Raw genomic sequence first — 19,090 nt, forward strand, 5'->3', positions numbered from 1 at the left:
CCATAAAAATAAATAATATATATATATATATATATATATATATATATATATATATATATATATATATATATATATATATGAGAACGTACCTTAGACTGTCGTGCGAAGCTCAAGGAATGACAAGAAATGCTACACTACATACCTGCATACACATACATACATACGAGAACATACGAGCATACAACCATAGACATGCCGGCCAACATAAAAGCACTGATACAAATATACATAAACATGCATACACAAAAACATACATACATAACATGCCAGCTACCAAAAACCAAACCCTAAACGTAAACATGCATACAAACCAACACATACAAACATACATACCCTACAACCAAAACCAACACAAATGAACCTGCACACATAAACATCTCCAAAACCAAGAAGAGGTCCAGGTAAGAGCATAGCGCATACAAACACAAAACATGAAGATACATACATACACGTTCATACGACAAACACAAAAAGCGAAGACACGAAAATATAAACACACATAACCACAAACCCAAAAACACATACACACAGACCCACAAACGCAAAACAAACCACACCCCACTCGTCTATTCTAATTCTATTCCTCCACGTAAGCCTATCAGAAGTCATGTCCTCGGTCAATAAAAGCTCCTTCAAGTCGAGCTTAATTCTATCATCCCACCTACGAGTAGGTCTACCCCTTCTCCTAACATCGTCAACCGTAAGTGCCTCGATTCTCCTAACAGGGGCAGTAGGGGGTCGCCTCCTCACATGTCCAAACCATCAAAGTCGTTCTTCTCTTAGCTTGTCGATGATGCTTCTGACTTTCAGGTTCTCTCTAAAAACGCTATTTGGGATCCTATCTAACATTGTTTTACCGCATGTCCACCTCAGCATCCTCATCTCTGCCACCTCCATCCTTCTCTCTTGCGCCTTCGTCATTGGCCAACATTATGATCCATATAGCATAGCAGGTCTAATTGCCACCTTGTAAAATTTCCCTTTCAGCTTTAGGGGAATCTTCTTGTCGCATAAGACCCCAGTCGCTGCCCTCCATTTCATCCACCCTACTTTAATACGGTGTGACACGTCTTCATCGATCCTCCCCGATTTGTGTAGCATCGAGCCTAGGTATCTAAACGAGGTTTGCGGATGCAAGATCTGGTCTCCAATGCAGATGTTCCCTCCATCCTCTTATTCAATGATCCTATCAAAATCGCATCTAAGATATTACGTCTTTTGTCTACTAATTAGTAAACCATTACTTTCTAAGGCCACCCTCCATTGCTCCAGTCTTCTATTAAGCTCCTCCTTAGATTCGGCCACAAGCACAATATCATCGGCAAAGATCAAGCACCAAGGGATACACTCTTATATCCCTCCAGAAAGCTCATCAAGGATCAAAGCGAAAAGAAAAGGGCTGAGGGCCGAACCTTGATGCAAACCCACTTCTATTGGGAAGACTTCGATACTTCCCACTGTCGTTCGAACGCAAGACTTCACCCCATCGTACATATCCCTAATAGCACTAATATATGTACTCGGGATACTTCTACCATTAAGGGTCTTCCAAATCAAGTTTCGTGGAACGCAATCATAGGCTTTTTCCAAGTCTAAGAAAACCATCTCCAAGTTCTTTTGTTTTTCTATATACTTCTCCATAAGGTTCCTAATAATATGGATTGCCTCTATCGACGAGCGTCCTAGAATGAAACCAAATTGGTTTTCCGAAACATTTGTTTCGCTTCGCATTCGAGTCTCAATCACTCTCTCCCAAAGCTTCATAGTATGGCTGAGTAGTTTTATGCCTCTATAGTTGCCGCAGCTTTGAGCGTCCCCCTTGTTCTTATAGATGGGGATAGTCTCGCTCAATCTCCACTCCATAGGCATTTTAGAGCTTCGAAGCATCTTGTTGAAAAGGCAAGTCAACCACCTAACACCGTCATCTCCAAGGCACTGCCATGCCTCAATAGGGATCTAGTCTGGTCCCACAGCTTTATTTCTCCCCATCTTTCATAGTGCTAATCTTACTTCCTCTTCGTTGATCCTCTCACACTCTATGTTGTTCCGGGATTGTTCTCTATCAGAGCCTAGCAACTCTTCGTAACGCTGAGATCTTCCCCCAGTGAAGAGAGATGAGAAATATTCTTCCCATCTTTTCCTAATTTCGTCTTCCTTTACTAGGGTTTGACCATCTTCATTTTTGATAAACTTGATGTTATCTAGATCCATGCGCCTTCGCTCCCTAGCTTTGGCTATTCTGTAAATATCATTTTCTCCCTCTTTGGAGTCTAGTTTTTTGTATAAATCTTCGTATGCCTTTTCTTTTACATGAGATACAGCCTTCTTAGCTTCTCTTTTGACTTCTTTATATCTCTATACAACCCTAATTCTATTTACCAGGGTCCCCTCTTGACAAGAGATGAGCTCTCTAAACCTTAGTTGTTTGATCTCTACTTTGCTTTGAACCTCGTCGTTAAGCCACCATGATTCTCTATCAGATTTATGTCCTCTCGATGTTCTTACTGCCACACCTAAGGCTTCCTTAGCTACTTCTCTAATGGTGGACGCTAGACGATTCCACATCTGATCAGCATCATTCTGGGGTCCCATTTCCACTTCTGCACCAATTCTTTCTGCAACAGCAGTTTTAAAAGTCTCGGCCTTCTCTCCGCTCAGCTTCTTCCACCGGATTTTAGGTTGGACGATCCTGACACTCTTGGCGACTCGTCTCTTCCAGATCCATGACCACCAATCTGTGTTAGGAAGAGCGTGTCAATTCATTCAGGACTTTACAGTCCCTACATGTCCTAAAATCCCCTTTGCGAAGTAACAAATAGTCAATATGGGTGCGATGACCCCCGCTGTGAAAAGTCGCTAACTGAGCTTCTGTCTTCTTGAAACATGAATTCACAATAACCAGATCGTGAGCAACAGCAAATTCGAGAATAGAGAACCCTTCTTCATTTCTTACTCCATACCCAAAGCCTCCGTGGGCACCCGGGTAACCCTCGACATCCGTTCCTATATGACCATTTAGATCTCCACCAATAAGTAATCGATGGTCCGGGGGGCACATCCTCACAACCTCGTCTAACGATTCCCAAAAGAGTCTCTTTTCAGCTGCTCCAAGACCCGCATGAGGTGCATAAGCGCTTATGACTGTGTATGTCACCTCCTGGATAACTAACGTAATTGACATAATTCTATCGCTCCGTCTACCCACATCCACGACATTCTCATTATAGGGTGGGCCTATAATGATACCAATACCGTTTCTAGCTACTCTCGATCCCGAGAACCACAACTTGTAGTCCTTGACCTTAGCCACCCCTCGCCCCTTCCATCTAGTCTCTTGGACACACAAAATGTCCACTTTACGTTTGCGTAAAGTCTCCAGTAGTTCATACCGTTTGCCCGTCAAAGTCCCCACATTCCAACTACCTGTTCTAATCCTAACCGGTTTCGCTACCCTATTTCCTCTTCTAAGCCCTATAGACCTACTCGCCCCTGAACAAGAAGGACATGACCTCAAGTAACCATGAGAGCAATTAGAGTCTATCTTACCCTATGACACGATCACGAAAAAGAACGACAAAAGGATAAAAAACAACAAGTAATAATAATAGTAAAAATAATAAAAATATTAATAATAATAGTAAATAATAATAATACAAAAAGTGATAATAATTGTACGGAGTAATTAATAAGGGTAACACAATAATAATATAATAATAAAAATAATAATAATACTAATATTATTATTAATAATATAATAATAATAATAATAATAATAATAATATAAAAGTAGTAATAATAAAACTTACTATCACTAAAAAAATACTAATTAATAGTAGTAATAGACTAATAAACAATAACAATCAAAGGAATCAAACCAGAATCAATATCAAAAGGAAGTAACGGGCAGCAAGTAGCAGCGTAGAAAACACGGACTAAAATAAGTTACCATCCAAAAAGTAAGTTGCAGAAATTAAGCTATTAAAACACACACAGAAGAGCCGATCACATATTACTACTATAGATTGACTATATCGATGAATACGCAATAAAAATAGGCAGGGGATATGTATTTAAAAACTAAATTAACAGGTAAAAGCAAGAGATAAAGTGGGCGATGTAACCGGCCGGAGAGTTTGAGAAATTTTTCGGCAGCGTGGTCGGCGGCCGTCTAACAGTAGCGAATCGGGTAACCTGCACCAAAAAGGAAAGGCGTACGGAGACTGATTCGTTGGCTTTGCTGCAGCACACACCGGTTTCGACGTCGGGCTCAAACACCAAGACCTGCCGGAATATTTTCCGGCGCGTGGGTGGTCCGTTTTGTTGGAAGCTTCGACGAGCCCAACACACCCACTATAGAGGATCCAGACTATACAAGACTCACTACACCAACACTTTGGCGTTGTTTAGCCTTTAATTTTATAAATCCTTAGTGTACAATGTACTTAGGCGACAGTGTCGACCATATATCTTTAGGCGGTATAACAGACCATGTATTACTTAGGCGGCAGAGCCGACCATATAATAAGAACAACAAAAGTGTACTAAGAACTTAAACACAAACTAAGGCTTGATCGGGAAAGTTAACAAAAACACTTATATTAAATTACAATTACAATATTACTTACAAGCTTTCTCTTCTCTACTTTCGCTAACTCACACTCTTCTTCTCTTCTTCACAACTCACTTCTTATTTCACTCTTACTCACAACTCTCACAACTTACTTCACACTCTACAAATGAAATCCTCACCCTTATTTATACTACTCCATGGAAGTTTCTAGAAACTAGATATTTCCATGGATATATATAAATATCTAGATATTTTTATACATATAAATATCTAGATATTTCTTACACACATAAATATCTAGATTTTTCTTTACATTTTAATATCTAGATATTTTTCATATACATATTAATATCTAGATATTTTACCCATATACATATACTAATTCCATATTATTCTAAATTTGCATTGTATTTTAACACTCCCCCTCAATGCAAATTTTCTTTCAACGATGTCTTGCAGACCATTCCAAGTGCTTCTCTGAATTTTGTAAACTTCGGTTTACTTAGGCTCTTGGTGAATATATCTGCAACCTGTTCATCTGTCTTTGTTGGAATCATCTTGATCTCTCCTTCAAGGACCTTCTCACGAACATAGTGATAGTGCACTTCTATATGTTTTGTTCTCGTATGAAAGACTGGATTTTCTGCTAGACGAATAGCTGATAGGTTATCGCAGAAAAGCTTTACTTGATAATCTGTTGATTGATGAAGATCTTCCATTAGTTGCTTCAACCACATAATTTCTTGTGTTGCTGATGCTGCCGATCGATATTTTGCTTCAGTGCTTGACAAGGATACTGTTGGTTGTCTCTTGCTGCACCATGATATTACTCCCGATCCAAGACTAAACATGTATCCAGTTGTTGACCGTCGTGTATCATAGTCTCCAGCGTAATCGGCGTCACAATATCCAGTCACGTGACATTCTTTTGTTTTCTTGTATAAAATACCAAAGTTAATAGTGCCTTTAACATACCTTAAGACACATCGTACAACATCAAGGTGAGGCTTCTTCGGATTGCTCATGTATCGACTAACCACTCCAACTGCATAAGATATATCTGGCCGGCTTATTGTGAGATAAATAAGACTTCCGACCATCTTTCGATACATGGTAACATCTTGAAGACATTTTCCTTCATCTGCTCGTAGTTTTGTATTCGGATCCATCGGAGTTGAGATAGGTTTGAAATTAAGCATTCCGTACTTTTGTAAAAGATCTCGCGCATATTTCTGTTGTCCCAGAAATAATCCTTCTCTTTTCTGCTCTATTTCGAGTCCAAGAAAATGTTTATGTTCTCCAAGCTCCTTCATATGAAATCTGATAGACAGATTCTCCCTTGTTCTTTGGATCTCCTCATAGTGATCTCCCGTGATGATTAAGTTATCCACATATACTAGCACTATGGCTAGTTTTCCTTGATCTTGTTTCACAAATAAACTAGAATCTGAAGGAGCAACTGTGAAACCACTTTGTACTAAGAACTCGCCAATCTTCCCGTACCAAGCTCTTGGAGCCTGCTTCAAGCCGTATAGTGCTTTCTTTAATTTGCAGACATGCACAGGATGGATCTTGTTCTCAAAGCCTCTTGGTTGCTCCATATAAATGTCTTTGTCAAGTTCTCCATGTAAGAAAGCGTTCTTGACATCCATCTGCCATAACTTCCAAGATTTGCTAGCAGCTAAAGCTAGTAGAGCTCGAATTGTTGTGATCTTCGCCACTGGACTAAACGTTTCTTCATAATCCAGCCCATGTTGCTGAGAAAAATCTCTAGCAACAAGTCGAGCTTTATACCTTTCAATGGAGCCATCTGATCGAGTCTTCACCTTGTAAACCCATTTACAAGATATTGGTTTTACATATTTTGGCTTTGGAACTAAACTCCATGTCTGGTTTTCTTTTAGTGCATTAATTTCTTCTTCCATCGCTTTCTGCCATTCTTGACTTTGTGCTGCTTCTTCATAAGTGGAAGGCTCAATAGGTATTGATTCATCCACATGAGCAGCATTGGCATACCTCGGATTAGGTTTCCTCGACCTTGTTGATCTCCGTAATTCTTGCACATGCTCCTCGGCATCCATTTGGCTTGGACGAACCTCTTCGGATGTAGATTGATGTACCCCAGTTTTCCATGGACTCGTTTCCTTAGAGTACGATCCATCTCCTTCTTTAATTAGATCCGATATGTGCTCTTTATGTTCTTCTTTTTCTTCTGGACCTTCTTCTAATCCATGAGATTCTGGAAGCTCTATCTTTTGAGGTGACCACCATGAAGACGCTTCATCAAATACCACATTTCTTGAAGTATGACACTTTCCGGTATTTGGATCACAACATCTCCATCCTTTTCTTGATTCATCATAACTGACAAAAATGCACCGAATTGCCTTCTTCTCAAATTTGCTTCGTAGATGATCTGGCACGAAGACGTAGCATACACATCCAAAAACTTTGAGATGGTTGACGGTTGGTTTGATCTTCCATAATCTTTCATATGGTGAAATATATCCCAACTTTGTTTGTGGGAGTCTGTTAATCACGTACGATGTCGTCCTCATACATTCGGCCCAAAATCTGCCTGGTACATTCTTACCATGAAGCATACTTCGACAAGTTTTGGCAAGGTGACGATTCTTGCGTTCCGCCACTCCATTCTGCTGTGGAGTATTGGGACAAGTTGATTGTATTCTAATCTTGTGCTTCTCAAGATAGATATAGAACTCAGTCGATAAATATTCTCCTCCATTATCTGTGCGTAAGCACCGGATTTTAGTATTGAGCTCACTTTCTACCTTGTTCTTGAACTCTTTAAACTTCAGAAAAGTCTCCGACTTCTCCTTCATGAAGTAAACACACACATATCTTGAGAAGTCATCAATGAATGTCACCATATATTTCATACCTCCAAGTGATGTTTGTTTCACTAGGCCGAAGACATCTGATAATGCTAAAAACGAACATATATTTCATAGCATTATTCCTTAAGAAAGACAAGCTTTTAGTTGCAATTGTTCTATTTACAAGTGATATTCGTTTAAATAATAAAAGGTGAAGACAAAAGACAGATTCAACGAATTGAAGACGCAAACGACCAAAAAGCTCAAAAGTACAAAAGACAATCAAAGAGGTTCCAATTATTGATAAGAAACGTCTCGAAATTACAAGAGTACAAGATTCAAAACGCAAAGTACAAGATATTAAATTGTACGCAAGGACGTTCAAAAATCCGGAACCGGGACCAGAGTCAACTCTCAACGCTCGATGCAACGGACTAAAAATTACAAGTCAACTATTCACATAAATATAATATAATATTTAAATAATTCTTATAATTATTTATATATTATATAAATATTTAAAACCGTCGGTAAACAAAGAGCCAAACTTGTGTGAGCTGTAAAAGCAAACTCCGCGACTCGCTGAGTTTGAAGGCAAAAAATGCCGCGAGTCGCGGAGCCCCAAACTCTGAAACTCCCTATAAAGCAAACCGAATTCTGATCATTTTTAACATTCCTAATCTATCTCTCTTTTAATATATACGTAAAAATATATATATAATTTATATTTTAATTTTAATTTTAATTTTAAATCCTAATAATAAGGGTATGTTAGCGAATATTGTAAGGGTGTAAGTCAAAATTCTGTCCGTGTAACGCTACGCTATTTTTAATCATTGTAAGTTATGTTCAACCTTTTTAATTTAATGTCTCGTAGCTAAGTTATTATTATGCTTATTTGAGCCAAAGTAATCATGATGTTGGGCTAATTACTAAAATTGGGTAATTGGGCTTTGTACCATAATTGGGGTTTGGACAAAAGAACGATACTTGTGGAAATTAGACTATGGGCTATTAATGGGCCTTATATTTGTTTAACTAAATGATAGTTTGTTAATGTTAATATAAAGATTTACAATTGGGTTTCCCTATAAATTACCATATACACTCGATCGGACACGATGGGCGGGGTATTTATATGTACGAATAATCGTTCATTTAACCGGACACGGGAATGGATTAATAGCCACTAGAATAATTAAAACAGGGGTGAAATTATGTACAAGGACACTTGGTATAATTGATAACAAAATATTAAAACCTTGGATTACACTCAGTCGACATCCTGGTGTAATTATTAAACAAAGTATTAAAATCTTGTTACAGTTTAAGTCCCCAATTAGTTGGAATATTTAACTTCGGGTATAAGGATAATTTGACGAGGATACTCGCACTTTATATTTATGACTGATGGACTGTTATGGACAAAAACCAGACGGACATATTAAATAATCCAGGACAAAGGACAATTAACCCATGGGAATAAACTAAAATCAACACGTCAAACATCATGATTACGGAAGTTTAAATAAGCATAATTCTTTTATTTCATATTTAATTTCCTTTATTTTATATTTAATTGCACTTCTAATTATAGCACTTTTATTTGTTGTTATTATATTTAATTGCACTTTTAATTATCGTACTTTTTAATTATCGCAAGTTTATTTTATCGCACTTTTATTATTCGCAATTTCATTATCGTTATTTACTTTACGCTTTAAATTAAGTCTTGTATTTATTATTTTACGTTTGGTTTTAACTGCGACTAAAGTTTTAAAATCGACAAACCGGTCATTAAACGGTGAAAACCCCCTTTATAATAATAATATTACTTATATATATATATATATATATATATATATATATATATATATATATATATATATATATATATATATATATATATATATATATATATATATATATATATATATATATATATATATATATATATATATGTATTTTTATAAAAGTAAACTAATATAGCGTTAAGCTTTATTTAAAGATTTCCCTGTGGAACGAACCGGACTTACTAAAAACTACACTACTGTACGATTAGGTACACTGCCTATAAGTGTTGTAGCAAGGTTTAAGTATATCCATTCTCTAAATAAATAAATATCTTGTGTAAAATTGTATTGTATTTAATAGTATTTCCTGCTAAAATTAATAGCTATTTTATATACACCTCGCACGACATCAAGTTATTTTTGGCGCCGCTGCCGGGGAACTCTTAAAAGCCGGAAGCGCAACGCTAATATAAAAATAAAAAAAAGGATTTTTAGTTTACTTTTATTAAAATTCGTTTTTATAAAAATACGTTTTAAATATTCAAAAATATAAAAAGAAAAACAAAAATATAAATATTTTTAAGATTTTGTTAAATATTTAAGTTTTATAAAGTATCTTTAGTTTGTAAAAATATAAGTTTTTATTATATATAAATTTTAGATTATAAAACAGAAAATTATAAAACAGAAAAAAAAATATAAAAAAAAACGCGTCAATTTAAACTGTACCAGAGTTGAATTCTGGAACCCCGCGACTCGCGGGGTTTGTAGCTTAGGGAACCGCGACTCGCGGAGCCGTCTGACACGAACCTGGTCCAGCAATTAATACGAGTTAGGTTTTAATTATTTATTATTATTATTATTAAACCTAATTAGGTTTTATATATAATATTATTTAGTTTAAGTTTTTAATTAATTTGTAATATTAAATTTTAATTAGTTTTATTTATATATAAAAATTAATACTATTGTAAAATAAATAATATAAAAATAATATTTTTATAAAAATTGTATTTTTTACAACTTTTTGTATATTTTTATATTTTATCCCTTTTTAATCGTTTTAGCGTAATATTTGTATTTTTAGCTCATATTTAGTTTTAAACTTAGTTTTTGCCATAGTTATTTTTACTTCTAGATTTTTAGGCTTTGCCGTAGAATTCCTTAAGTGCTTTTTCTTTAGACTAAGATTTAGGTACTCTAGAATTTTGCGACGCCTTTTTAAGTTTTAGTTTCTTTTCAAGTTATTTCCATTTGGGATTTAGTTTTTCCTGTAAGCTTTAATATTTTTAGACGACTTTTACCTATGTATCAATTATCATTCCAATTAGTAATCTCAATTTGCGATTATAATTTTAAGTTAATTGTAGTAATAAGGTTAGGTTAGTCAATTGTTTTTAAGTTTTATAATTTCTTTTATTTTTCCGTCACCTTTTATTTTTCAATCATTTTTCTTTTTCGACCTTTTTCCGACGAACTCTTTTTCTTTCTTATTTCTCGCTATTCTAGTTTTTAGGACTTAGAATTTTCTCTACTTCTTATCTAAATTTCTTAAAATTACGAAAATTTATTTTAAGTGGTTAAATTGATAGACATCAAAATTTTCTAGGTTCGTAGTAATAGTTGGATTTGTACGTGGACCGGGTTATTGGAGCCAAACAGTCCTCAATTATATTGAGACCAAATGAATCCTGCCCCTCTGCTGCATCTTTTGGCTATTCGAAAAATGGGCAAAATCAGAAAAGTCTATTGATTGGATAACTTATTATAATTTTTCTTTCCTTTTAAAAACTAATAGGATATTCAGTGAATGCACCGAGCAAGACGTTCACCACCTTTTGTACGTTCACCACCTGTAACTAGATCAAGACATTTAGCAAATATTACTGCCGTTGATTTTTCTTTAGAATCGTCATCCAGTCGACCAAGTACTCCAGTTCAAATTTCCGATAATCCATTTTTTGAACCCGACCTCACAATTGAGAATCCGGAGAATATTCAGGAACGATTCGTAGATCCTGAACCACTAAACTTTCCTACGGAACCACCAATCATTCAAACAGAGATTGTTGAGGAACGAACCATTAAATCAGAATCCTCTAGTGATTCCGATTCAACAAATTCAATTATGGAGAATCTTGAACCTTTAAGTATGGAAGACCGAATGAGAGCTAAACGCACTGGCCAAGGTCACGCAATTACTCATCCAGACATTAATGCGCCAGATTATGAAATCAAAGGACAAATTCTACACATGGTGACTAATCAATGCCAATTTAGTGGTGTGCCGAAGGAAGATCCAAATGAACATCTACGTACCTTTAATAGTATCTGCACACTATTTAAAATCCGAGAAGTGGAGGATGAACAGATATATCTCATGTTATTTCCCTGGACTTTAAAGGGAGAAGCCAAAGATTGGTTGGAATCGTTACCTGAAGGGGCGATTGATACATGGGATGTTTTAGTTGACAAATTTCTTAAACAATTCTTTCCTGCATCTAAAGCCGTAAGACTTCAAGCAGAAATTGTTACGTTTACACAGAAGCCGAATGAAACTCTATATGAGGCGTGGACAAGATTTGGAAAGTTGTTGAGAGGATGTCCGCAACATGGTTTAGACACATGTCAAATAGTACAAATATTCTACCAAGGATGCGACATCACTACAAGAAAAGACATAGATATAGCAGCTGGTGGTTCTATTATGAAGAAAACTGAAACTGATGCTTACAAAATTATTGATAACACTGCTTCCCACTCACATGAGTGGCACCAAGAAAAAGATATCGTTAGATCATCTAAAGCAGCTAGAGCCGATTCTAGCCATGACTTAGATTCCATTTCCGCAAAGATAGATGCTGTCGAGAGACGAATGGAAAAGATGACTAAGGATATTCACTCAATACGAATTAGTTGTGAGCAATGTGGAGGACCACATTGAAATGTCCCGTTTTTATTGATTAAAAACGTTCCATATTAATTGATTTCGTTGCGAGGTTTTGACCTCTATATGAGACGTTTTTCAAAGACTGCATTCATTTTTAAAACATACCATAACCTTTATTTCATAAATAAAGGTTTAAAAAGCATTACGTAGATTATCAAATAATGATAATCTAAAATATCCTGTTTACACACGACCATTACATAATGGTTTACAATACAAATATGTTACAACAAAATAAGTTTCTTGAATGCAGTTTTTACACAATATCATACAAGCATGGACTCCAAATCTCGTCCTTATTTAAGTATGCGACAGCGGAAGCTCTTAATAATCACCTGAGAATAGACATGCTTAAAACGTCAACAAAAATGTTGGTGAGTTATAGGTTTAACCTATATATATCAAATCATAATAATAGACCACAAGATTTCATATTTCAATACACATCCCATACATAGAGATAAAAGTCATTCATATGGTGAACACCTGGTAACCGACATTAACAAGATGCATATATAAGAATATCCCCATCATTCCGGGACACCCTTCGGATATGATATAAATTTCGAAGTACTAAAGCATCCGGTACTTTGGATGGGGCTTGTTGGGCCCGATAGATCTATCTTTAGGATTCGCGTCAATTAGGGTGTCTGTTCCCTAATTCTTAGATTACCAGACTTAATAAAAAGGGGCATATTCGATTTCGATAATTCAACCATAGAATGTAGTTTCACGTACTTGTGTCTATTTTGTAAATCATTTATAAAACCTGCATGTATTCTCATCCCAAAAATATTAGATTTTAAAAGTGGGACTATAACTCACTTTCATAGATTTTTACTTCGTCGGGAAGTAAGACTTGGCCACTGGTTGATTCACGAACCTATAACAATATATACATATATATCAAAGTATGTTCAAAATATATTTACAACACTTTTAATATATTTTGATGTTTTAAGTTTATTAAGTCAGCTATCCTCGTTAGTAACCTACAACTAGTTGTCCACAATTAGATGTACAGAAATAAATCGATAAATATTATCTTGAATCAATCCACGACCCAGTGTATACGTATCTCAGTATTGATCACAACTCAAACTATATATATTTTGGAATCAACCTCAACCCTGTATAGCTAACTCCAACATTCACATATAGAGTGTCTATGGTTGTTCCGAAATATATATAGATGTGTCGACATGATAGGTTGAAACATTGTATACGTGTCTATGGTATCTCAAGATTACATAATATACAATACAAGTTGATTAAGTTATGGTTGGAATAGATTTGTTACCAATTTTCACGTAGCTAAAATGAGAAAAATTATCCAATCTTGTTTTACCCATAACTTCTTCATTTTAAATCCGTTTTGAGTGAATCAAATTGCTATGGTTTCATATTGAACTCTATTTTATGAATCTAAACAGAAAAAGTATAGGTTTATAGTCAGAAAAATAAGTTACAAGTCGTTTTTGTAAAGGTAGTCATTTCAGTCGAAAGAACGACGTCTAGATGACCATTTTAGAAAACATACTTCCACTTTGAGTTTAACCATAATTTTTGGATATAGTTTCATGTTCATAATAAAAATCATTTTCTCAGAATAGCAACTTTTAAATCAAAGTTTATCATAGTTTTTAATTAACTAACCCAAAACAGCCCGCGGTGTTACTACGACGGCGTAAATCCGGTTTTACGGTGTTTTTCGTGTTTCCAGGTTTTAAATCATTAAGTTAGCATATCATATAGATATAGAACATGTGTTTAGTTGATTTTAAAAGTCAAGTTAGAAGGATTAACTTTTGTTTGCGAACAAGTTTAGAATTAACTAAACTATGTTCTAGTGATTACAAGTTTAAACCTTCGAATAAGATAGCTTTATATGTATGAATCGAATGATGTTATGAACATCATTACTACCTTAAGTTCCTTGGATAAACCTACTGGAAAAGAGAAAAATGGATCTAGCTTCAACGGATCCTTGGATGGCTCGAAGTTCTTGAAGCAGAATCATGACACGAAAACAAGTTCAAGTAAGATCATCACTTGAAATAAGATTGTTATAGTTATAGAAATTGAACCAAAGTTTGAATATGATTATTACCTTGTATTAGAATGATAACCTACTGTAAGAAACAAAGATTTCTTGAGGTTGGATGATCACCTTACAAGATTGGAAGTGAGCTAGCAAACTTGAAAGTATTCTTGATTTTATGTAACTAGAACTTGTAAAATATATGAAGAACACTTAGAACTTGAAGATAGAACTTGAGAGAGATCAACTAGATGAATAAAATTGAAGAATGAAAGTGTTTGTAGGTGTTTTTGGTCGTTGGTGCATGGATTAGATATAAAGGATATGTAATTTTGTTTTCATGTAAATAAGTCATGAATGATTACTCATATTTTTGTAATTTTATGAGATATTTCATGCTAGTTGCCAAATGATGGTTCCCACATGTGTTAGGTGACTCACATGGGCTACTAAGAGCTGATCATTGGAGTGTATATACCAATAGTACATACATCTAAAAGCTGTGTATTGTACGAGTACGAATACGGGTGCATACGAGTAGAATTGTTGATGAAACTGAACGAGGATGTAATTGTAAGCATTTTTGTTAAGTAGAAGTATTTTGATAAGTGTCTTGAAGTCTTTCAAAAGTGTATGAATACATATTAAAACACTACATGTATATACATTTTAACTAAGTCGTTAAGTCATCGTTAGTCGTTACATGTAAATGTTGTTTTGAAACCTTTAGGTTAACGATCTTGTTGAATGTTGTTAACCCATTGTTTATTATAACAAATGAGATGTTAAATTATTATATTATCATGATATTATGATATATAATATATCTTAGTATGGTGTATATACAGTTAAATGTCGTTACAACGATAATCGTTACATATATGTCTCGTTTCGAAATCATTAAGTTAGTAGTCTTATTTTTACATATGTATTTCATTGTTAATACACTTAATAATATATTTACTTATCATTTAACATAATTAACCAAGTGTATCAATATCTTAATATGATTCATATGTACCTAGTAAGACGTTGTTATAACGATAATCGTTATATATATCGTTTTCGAGTTTCTTAAATTAATAGTCTCATTTTTATGTATATAACTCATTGTTAAAATACCTAATGAGATACATACTTATAATAAAAACATGTTAACTATATATATAACCATATATATGTCATTGTATAGTTTTTACAAGTTTTAACGTTCGTGAATCACCGGTCAACTTGGGTGGTCAATTGTCTATATGAAACATATTTCAATTAATCAAGTCTTAACAAGTTTGATTGCTTAACATGTTGGAAACATTTAATCATGTAAATATCAATCTCAATTAATATATATAAACATGGAAAAGTTCGGGTCACTACACACATTTGACATGTAATTTCAGGAATGCCTAGATATGCTAAATTCTTGAAAGATCTAATCTCAAATAGAAAGAAAATGGAAGAACTCTCGGCTGTTACTATAAACGCTAATTGTTCAGCAGTGCTGTTGAATAAGATACCAGAAAAATTATCTGATCCAGGAAGTTTCACAATTCCATGTTTTCTGGGTAGTCTTAGTTCAATAGAAGCATTGGCAGACTTAGGTGCTAGTATAAATCTAATGCCGTATTCACTATACGCTAAACTAGACCTTGGAGAATTGAAACCAACCAGAATAAGCATACAACTAGCCGATAGATCAATAAAATGTCCTAGAGGGATAATGGAGAACATGCTAGTTAAAGTTGGTACTTTAGTATTTCCAGTAGATTTTGTTGTTCTGGACATGGAAGAAGATTCTCAAGTTCCTCTCATATTAGGAAGACCATTCTTAAACACGGCTAAAGCAATGATAGACGTGTTCGGTAAGAAATTGACCCTAAGTATAGAGGACGAGAGTGTTACCTTTTCAGTTGATAGAGCAATGCAACAACCACAATCTGCAGATGATACATGTTATTATATTCAAACTATAGATGCACATGCAGAATTATTAGAAGAATTTCCAGAATTGCAAGGAACAGGAGAATGTTCTTTAGGAGAAGGTAATGAACCAATTGATGAAGCTGAAATGTTAGCTACACTTATAGCTAATGGATATGAACCAACAACAGAAGAAATTCAAATGCTAAAAGAAGAAGACAGATATCGATATAAATCATCGATAGAAGAACCTCCGAAATTAGAGTTAAAGCCACTTCCAAACCATTTGGAATACGCTTATTTACATGGTGAATCTGAATTACCTGAAATAATATCGTCTTCTCTTACTGAAAATGAGAAATCACAACTCATTTCTGTGTTGAAAGCTCATAAACCAGCCATTGCATGGAAGATTCATGATATTAAAGGAATAAGTCCTTCGTATTGCACACATAAAATCCTTATGGAAGAAGGTCATAAAACGTATGTGCAACGCCAACGAAGACTAAATCCTAATATGCAAGATGTAGTTAAGAAAGAGATTATTAAACTGCTAGATGCAGGTTTAATTTATCCAATTTCTGATAGTCCATGGGTAAGCCCAGTTCAATGCGTGCCTAAGAAGGGTGGCATGACTGTCATTACAAATGAGAAAAATGAGCTTATTCCTACTAGGACTGTAACAGGATGGCGTGTATGTATTGATTATAGAAAATTAAATGACGCCACCAGAAAAGATCACTTTCCCTTACCTTTCATTGATCAAATGTTGGAAAGATTAGCCGGAAATAGTTACTATTGTTTTCTAGATGGATTTTCCGGATATTTTCAAATTCCAATAGCACCCGAAGATCAAGAGAAAACCACATTCACGTGCCCTTATGGTACTTTTGCTTACAAACGCATGCCATTTGGACATTGCAACGCCCCTGCAACCTTTCAAAGGTGTATGATGGCAATTTTTCACGACATGAGAGAAGAATGCATGGAAGTTTTCATGGATGACTTTTCAGTCTTCGGTGATACATTTGAATCATGTCTAGTTAATCTGGAATGAATGCTAATTAGATGCGAACAATCAAATCTAGTACTTAATTGGGAGAAATGCCATTTCATGGTTAAAGAAGGCATCGTTCTTGGTCATAAAATTTCAAAAGAAGGAATTGAAGTGGATAGAGCTAAAGTAAATGTAATTGCTAAACTTCCACATCCCACCAATGTTAGAGGAGTTAGGAGTTTTCTAGGGTATGCCGGTTTTTACCGACGTTTCATAAAAGATTTTTCTAAAATTGCCACTCCTATGAATAAACTCCTAGAAAAGGATGCTCCATTCATCTTTTCAGATGAGTGTATCAAATCTTTTAATATTCTTAAAGAGAAACTCCCTAATGCGCCGATCATGATAACACCAAATTGGAATCTACCATTTGAACTAATGTGCGATGCAAGTGATTTTGCAATGGGAGCCGTTTTAGGACAAAGGATTGAAAAACGATTTCAACCTATATATTATGCTAGTAAGACGTTACAAGGAGCACAAACGAACTATACAACTACTGAAAAAGAACTCCTTGCTATTGTCTTTGCTTTTGACAAATTTCGTTCATATCTCGTTCTAGCAAAAACGGTGGTCTATACCGACCATTCTGCTCTTAGATACCTATTTTCAAAACAAGATGCTAAACCAAGATTAATCCATAGGATCTTACTCTTACAAGAGTTTGATATTGAAATCCGAGATAAAAGAGGAGCAGAAAATCTCGCCGCTGATCATCTTTCTCGTCTTGAAAATCCCGAATTAGAAGTTCTAAATGAATCGACCATACAAGACAACTTTCCTGATGAATATCTATTGAAGATAGATTATAATGAAATTCCATGGTTTGCAGACTATGCAAACTACTTAGTTTGTGGATTCCTTGAAAAAGGATTATCGTACCAAAGACGAAAGAAATTCTTCAGTGATATAAAACACTATTTTTGGGAAGATCCACATCTGTTTAAAAGTTGTCCCGATGGAATAATACGCCGATGTGTATTTGGAGATGAAGCTAGTAAAATATTAAACCATTGTCACACAGGACTAACAGGAGGGCATTATGGGCCTCAACTAACAGCAAGAAAAGTTTATGATGCTGGATTCTATTGGCCTACAATTTACAAAGACGCACACCTTCTTTGCAAATCCTGTGATGCTTGTCAAAGGGCCGGAAAAATAAGTCAACGTGATGAAATGCCACAAAATATCATCCAAGTATGTGAAGTATTTGACATTTGGGGTATTGACTTTATGGGTCCATTTCCAAAATCTCATAATAATCTATATATACTCATAGCCATTGATTATGTATCTAAATGGGCGGAAGCACAAGCTCTCCCAACTAACGATGCACGAGTTGTAGTCAACTTTTTAAAACGTCTTTTTGCAAGGTTTGGAACACCGAAAGCTTTAATAAGTGATCGGGGTACTCATTTCTGTAATAATCAACTTGAGAAAGTTCTTAAAAGATATGGAGTAACTCATAAAATCTCCACCGCATATCATCCACAAACAAGTGGACAAGTTGAAAATACCAACCGAGCTTTAAAACGTATTCTAGAGAAAACCGTAGGATCGAATCCGAAGGAATGGTCCATTAAATTGGAGGATGCACTCTGGGCTTTTAGAACAGCCTACAAAACTCCAATTGGAACCACACCTTTTAGACTTGTTTATGGAAAAGCATGTCATCTTCCAGTAGAAATTGAACACAAAGCATTTTGGGCTTTGAAGACATGTAATCTTGATTTACATGAAGCCGGACGTCTATGATTAAGTCAACTAAACGAATTAGAAGAATTAAGACATGAAGCATACGATAATTCGTTAATCTATAAAGAAAGAACGAAGAAATGGCATGATAAAAGAATCAGAAGTTCAAAAGAATTTAAGGAAGGAGACAGAGTTCTTCTTTTCAATTCACGATTCAAGCTATTTCCTGG

General features: G+C 35.0%; 1 protein-coding gene across 1 annotated transcript in view; it reads right to left on the reverse strand.

Annotated features, from left to right (window-relative positions):
- Positions 1-1,992: 1,992 nt before the first annotated feature.
- The window catches only part of LOC139889983 (uncharacterized), a 56,796-nt gene continuing 39,698 nt past the window's right edge, over positions 1,993-19,090 (reverse strand). The window contains exons 2-4 of the mRNA XM_071872893.1: positions 2,785-3,547; positions 2,380-2,735; positions 1,993-2,298 (exon numbers count right to left, since the gene is read on the reverse strand). Of these exons, the coding sequence (XP_071728994.1) occupies positions 1,993-2,298; positions 2,380-2,735; positions 2,785-3,547 (1,425 nt within the window). The remainder of the gene's footprint in view (positions 2,299-2,379; positions 2,736-2,784; positions 3,548-19,090) is intronic.

The sequence above is a fragment of the Rutidosis leptorrhynchoides genome, chromosome 2 (genome assembly GCF_046630445.1).
Source record: "Rutidosis leptorrhynchoides isolate AG116_Rl617_1_P2 chromosome 2, CSIRO_AGI_Rlap_v1, whole genome shotgun sequence".
NCBI lineage: Eukaryota > Viridiplantae > Streptophyta > Magnoliopsida > Asterales > Asteraceae > Rutidosis > Rutidosis leptorrhynchoides.